The following is a 5,935-nucleotide window of genomic DNA, read 5'->3' as shown; positions in this document are numbered from 1 at the left end:
GTATTGAGTGTTGTGAGTTGGGAAAACACACTCATTGTACTTGGGAATAAAGCCTTTACCTTGGGTTTGGGAAACAACCCTTCAGTCTATCACTTAGTACAATACTATGTATCTAGGTGGTTCATTTACCTGTTTTGGTACTGACAATACTAAACTTTAGTACTTATAGAGTATCAAATTCATCTACTTTGGTACTTATAGTACCAAAACTTGCCAGTACTTACGAAGTATCAAGCTCATACATTTTGGTGTTGTTAAGAATTTGTTATGACAGACTACATTACCTATTTTGATAGTCAACAATAGCTCTGTGAGTGCCTGAAAGTACTTCAGAGTACCAACATTGTATCCAAAGACAGTTGGCTTATCAATAAAACTAGTTCTTTCACTATATCATCGCGTCTCTCATATTTGAGTTGTGTATCTCCTCTCTTTCTCTCACATATATCCTAGCACAAATATTCGTTTCCATCCACAATTTTTCACAGATGTTTCTGTACTTCCATGTTTAGATGGTGATGGTGTGGATGGAGTAACACAATATAAAGTAGTTTTCTATGGTGATTCACATATACCAAGCGGAGATGTTTATGGTGTGGAATTAGATTGCAAAAATATACACAATGGTTCAAAAGCTAGAGGGGGTGAAGATGGTAAACCAATACATCTATCGATGTTGCAAGGGAAGTGAAATTATAAGCGACATTTGGTAGTCTTCTTGGATGGTGTGCAAGTTATGGTTGGCTTATGGTGCTTGCTATTAATGATTGTGTTAATGATGGTATGGTTGCTAGTAGAAGGGAATGCTTACTCTTATATGCATGCTAAAAAAGAGCTAGTTTCACCTCCGATCTAATGCCGCCAAGCTCCGTGCTGTTGCATCTCATCGGATTCGAGAATGCCGTGACAAAACCGTCATAAACGATCGAGCATCCGTGCTCTGATACAAGTTGTGAGTGTGCACGTGAGCGGTAGCGTGTGTGCAAAGTGCGGTGTGGTGCAGTGCATTACGAGGAAGGGTTGAATCAAAAGTGCCCGGTTGTGTGGGTGGAAATGAGAAGAACCCTTATTTTTTGGTATATGAAGGATAAAAGAGTGGGTGGTCGGACATCGGACGTCCACCCCGAACAAAGAGAACAAAGAGAAAGAGTACCAACTTCAGTCTTCCAGGCCAAAAAAATTTGAAAAGAGTCTATTTATGTCTGCACGTTCCACATTGCTTGGAAAACAGAGGCATGTATGCTGCGCGTCCCACCCTGATGGTCATGGCACACTCACTTTCTGCCTTCCGCCTTGCCTGGAAGATGGACGTGCGCATGTGCCCACTGCATCCCAGACTCGAGGGGCACATTAATGGAAGCGTCTTTGTGAATTCTGATCCTCCTTAAGAGCAAGAAAGCGGGGAGATGGAGAATAGCACATGTGAACGAAGTCTAAAGGGCTATGATGCTCAACAGGAAGAGGACGAGTTCAGAGATGGTGATCTCAGTAACGAATGTAATGGTGAACCTTTCGCTATTACAACCTCATTAAAGGCCTGCGCTAAGCTGAAGGATCTACATGCAGGCAACACAATTCATGCTGAGATTGCCAGAAAGGGTTTATTTGAAAAGAATGTTTTCATTGGAAGCTCCTTGGTGAATTTGTATGCGAAATGTGGCCTACTTGCTAAAGCAAAAGAAGTGTTTGACAAGCTTCTCTTTCGAAATGCGGTCTCTTGGAATGCTTTAATTGCAGGATATGCCCAGCACAATAAGGGTGATGAAGCATTGCAATGTTTTGGTCGAATGCAGTGCGAAAGTCTCTCTCCAAATGCTGTCACCTTTGCATGCATTGTCAAAGCTTGTAGCACCATAGGGGCAGTAAACAAGGGCCAAGAAGTACACACTCAAGTTCTTAAGGATGTGATACTACAAAAAGATGCTGTTGTTGGCAATGCATTGATAGATATGTATGCCAAATGTGGTCTTCTCACAAAAGCTCGGGACGTTTTTGACAGTCTTCCCGTTCAAAGTGTTATAGCTTGGACGGCTTTGATTGCAGGGTATGCTCAGCATGGCCATGGTGAAAAAGCTCTAGACTGCTATGTACAGATGCAACTCAAGGGCCTTAATCCGAATGCCGTAACCCTTCTTTGCATCTTGAAAGCATGTGCTATTCTAGGAGCTGTAGACCATGGCCAAGAAATACATGCTCAAATTTTGAAAGCAGGAATGCTGGAAAAAGAGAATGTTATTGGCACTGCATTGGTGGATATGTATGCCAATTGTGGCCTACTTGGAAGAGCACAAGAAGTGTTCTGTCAGCTTCCAGTCCAAAATGTAGTCTCCTGGACAGCCCTCTTGTCAGGATATGCTCAACATGGACATGATGAGAAGGCTTTGAAGTGCTATGAAGAGATGCTGCTTGGGGGTCTCTCTCCAAATCTTGTTACTGTAGTTTGCATATTGAAGGCTTGTAGCAATTTGGGAATGGTGAGCAAGGGCCAAGAAATACACAATCAAGTTATTAGGGACGGGCTATTGAGTAAAGAGATTGTTGTTGCCAATGCGGTGATAGAAATGTATGCAAAATGCGGTATGCTTGAAAAAGCACAAGAAGTGCTTGACGGGCTTTCAACACGTAATGAAGTTACGTGGAATGTGCTTATAGCAGGCTATGTGCAGCATGAGCGTAGTGAAGAAGCGCTTAAGTGCTATGATCAGATGCAACAAGAGGGCCTTTCTCCAACTGCAATCACCTTTACTTGCATCTTGAAAGCGTGTGGTAGCGCTTTAGCTGGGGACAAGGGTTGTGAAATCCATGAACAGATTCACAAAAATGGTTTGCTACGCACAAATATTATTGTTGCGAATGCATTGGTAGACATGTATGCAAAATGTGGAATACTTGAAACAGCACAAGGAGTCCATGACAATCTTTCGGTAAGGAGTGTTTTCTCTTGGAATGCACTCATGCTAGGCTATGCGCAATATGGGCTTGGCGAAAAAGCCCTAGAGTGTTTTGAGAAAATGAAGCTTGAGGGACACTCTCCTGATGGCATAACATTGACGTGTGTTTTGAAAGCATGTGGCAGCATAGGAGCATTGGAAAAGGGTGAGGAAATTCATATCCAGTTTGCGAAAGACGGGTTGTTGGAAAAAGATGTTGCTATTGCCAATGCCTTGGTAGATATGTATGTCAAATGCGGTGCGCTTGTGAAAGCACAAGAGGTGTTCAATGAACTCCCTGTTCGAAGTGTTGTTTCATACACAGCACTTATAACAGGATATGCCCAACGTGGCCATGGTAAAGAAGCATTGAGCTGTTTTGATCGTATGCAACATGAAGGCCTCTTTCCTGACTCACATACATTTGCTTGTGTACTAAAAGCTTGTGGTTATGTTGGAGCAGCAGACATGGGCCAAGACATATATGCTCACATTGTTAAGGATGGGCTGCTGAAAGAGGATTTTACTGTTTGTACTGCATTGCTAGATATGTATGTGAAGTGTGGCCTTCTGGAGAAAGCACAGGAGGTATTTGACAAGCTCCAATCGCGGAGTGTGTCTTCCTGGAATGCTATGATTGGAGGATATGCTCAGCAAGGAAACTATGAATGTGTCTTCAAATTGTTTGATAAGATGATTGAGGAGGGCAATGACCCAGATTTGATCACATTCACAATTTTGCTGAGCATATGCAGTAACAGAGGTCTAGTGAACAACGGCCAAGCCTACTTTGATCTCATGAGCACAGACTATGGCATTATGCCAAGGGCAGAGCACTATAATTGCATGGTTGACCTCTATTGCCGTGCTGGCCAAGTTGATAAGGCGGCGGCGATTTTAAAAAAAATGCCATTTTCTGCCAATTCTGTAGTTTGGCATACTCTAATGAGTGCTAGCAGGTCGTGGGGAAATACTAGCCTTGGAAGGTGGGCTTTCGAAAATGCAGTACAATTGGATGAGCTTGATGCAACAGCTTATGTGTGCATGAGTAACATGTATGCGGAGGCGGGCATGTCAGAGAATGCCAAGAAAATTGAGGGTCTGAGATTACTAAAGCAGGCAGCACAGACAACTTCAGCAGACAAACAGGTAATCAGATTCCTACCTAATTTATTTTGTAAGTGGATTTCTTTTATGTTTGGTTTTTTGTTTGTTCTTAACTCTTTTTTTTAGATCTTTTCTCAACAAAGTCAGTTGTTTAAGTATGAATCAAAAGATTCCTGTCTCTAATTTTTTGATCTGTTCATGAATAGGGCAGTTATATTGACTAGGGCAATTCATGTATTATTGATATATTTGAGCAATGCACTTCTTATCAGGTTCACTTGGGGCAAAGGTAGACGTTGGAGGTGTTTGCCTTTTTTGGAAACAAACCAAGGAGATTACAACTCACAAATTTCTATGCGTAAGGCAACAAGTTCAACACTGAAATGAAGGTGGCAACAGATTTGTGGTGAGGTCCTTTGGTTTCCAAATTGTGGTGTTGTAAGCCTTGTTCAGAGATTGAGGATTTTTTTTTTTTGGAATGAGAGGATCACAAAATGGGTGGCCGGAGGCCTTCAAGAGGCTATTGACAAAGCAAAGAGCAGAGGGACAGAATGATAAGCCAGCCAATTCTTGTTTCTTGTAATAAGGCAAAGGAGCTTTTGATTTTACGCATGACAATAATCAAAGGATTCTCACATGCATGCTACTGGAAAATGCACAAGAAGATAGCTTTAAAAGGAGTGTTGGTTTCTTTCTATTTTGCAGTCTATGATGGCCCATGATAATAAGGAGGTAGGAGGACAAAGCAGCCACACGGAGGCCAATTTTGTTCAGGGAGATCTACATTTTCTGCAAAGAAAGGTAACGTCATGAGCACAGGACTATTGAATGTATCTGCCATTTTATCCTTGAGTGGAAATGGCATGTGCATGCGATGAAGGAGTCAAAATTTTTGTTGTATGTGTGGGTCTCTATATGGAAGACATATCGGTGACAACTATTATACACCACCTGGATATAATGAACTGGGTGCAGAGCTTCCAGTTGTTCACTTGGCTACCTTAATTGAAGGCTGTACCAATGAAAATAAGCTGGGGGATAGCGCTTTTGAGCTGGTGGTGTCAGTTTTTTGTTGATATGTCTCAGAAAAAGTGATATTCTGGCTCAAAGGTTGTATGAATATGATGGTGCTTATTTGCGTACTTTATTGTTTTGTGTAAATTCTTGACATTGTCACTTTCTCATGCTTGATCTCTTTTATTGCATTGCGTGCATTAGATAGGTCTTGTGTTACTTCAAACATCCTATGCATGGAACAAAAATTAGTCGAACATATACTAGGCTAGGCTTTGGCATTGCTCTCCTAGTGCCTATGTGTACCCCTTGCTGTTTTTGCGTCGAATTAATTCTGGAGCTTGGTCATATGTAACACTTGACCAGACCATGTTTCTCGGCAGTGTTGCTGTAAGCGTAATCACAGTTCGTCCTTGAGAAGAAACATCTGCAAACATCTTTCTTCATGTTACTGCCCTTTCAAATAGAACACTCCTCTTCTCTCTAATACACACTCTCTGCGGTAGTCTTGCAGGTTCATGTGGGAAGATTGTGGTTTGAGTTTTTCTATTTCCACAAGGTCTGCTCTCACCTAGTTTCTTCTTTTGTTTGCTCACAAGGAGTGCTGGATGCACTCCACTTGTTGACGGTCTTTCCATTCTTCTTATTTGTATCTGGCGATATGAAGGGTCAACATTACCTAGTTGATAGCTTTGGGACATATATTGTTCAGTTGTTCTTTGAGAAATTTGCCTGTCTCCCTTGAATATACAAGAGAATTTCCTTTGAATATAGGGTGAGTATGCTTTCTCTCTATCCTCAACCTTTTTAATGCCACTTTTGATAGCTCTTGTTTAGTTCTCCATTTTTCAAAACATTTTGGCTTCTGTTAGAGGACAAGGAGA

At 41.6% G+C, this 5,935-nt stretch overlaps 1 protein-coding gene across 6 annotated transcripts; it reads left to right on the top strand.

Annotated features, from left to right (window-relative positions):
- Positions 1–1,173: 1,173 nt before the first annotated feature.
- LOC147453271 (pentatricopeptide repeat-containing protein At2g33680-like) lies at positions 1,174–5,146 on the top strand. Of its 6 annotated transcripts, none has more exons than XR_015188960.1 (4): positions 1,174–4,079; positions 4,310–4,443; positions 4,523–4,616; positions 4,743–5,146. XR_015188960.1 is itself a non-coding variant. In XM_086518699.1 (2 exons), exons 1-2 carry the CDS (start codon positions 1,407–1,409, stop codon positions 4,328–4,330), a joined length of 2,694 nt encoding a protein of 897 aa, XP_086374825.1. In that variant the 5' UTR covers positions 1,174–1,406; the 3' UTR covers positions 4,331–5,146. The 6 variants fall into 6 exon arrangements, 1 of the variants encoding a protein (XP_086374825.1); XR_015188961.1 differs by having other exon boundaries at positions 4,523–4,624; XR_015188962.1 differs by lacking the exon at positions 4,523–4,616.
- The last annotated feature ends 789 nt before the right edge of the window (positions 5,147–5,935 follow it).

This window comes from Adiantum capillus-veneris, chromosome 8 (genome assembly GCF_014529385.1).
Source record: "Adiantum capillus-veneris isolate H3 chromosome 8, ASM1452938v2, whole genome shotgun sequence".
Taxonomy (NCBI): Eukaryota; Viridiplantae; Streptophyta; class Polypodiopsida; order Polypodiales; family Pteridaceae; genus Adiantum; species Adiantum capillus-veneris.
The sequence above is the reverse complement of the archived record's forward strand: the minus strand, read 5'-3'. Positions and strand labels throughout refer to the sequence as shown.

What these genes read in the sequence shown, in the direction of transcription:
- LOC147453271 (XM_086518699.1), top strand. Translation starts at nt 1,407, where the DNA reads ATGGAGAATAGCACATGTGAACGAAGTCTAAAGGGCTATGATGCTCAA. An exon ending in CAACTTCAGCAGACAAACAG is followed by an intron (nt 4,080 to 4,309) that starts GTAATCAGATTC and finishes ACTTCTTATCAG; the next exon opens with GTTCACTTGGGGCAAAGGTA.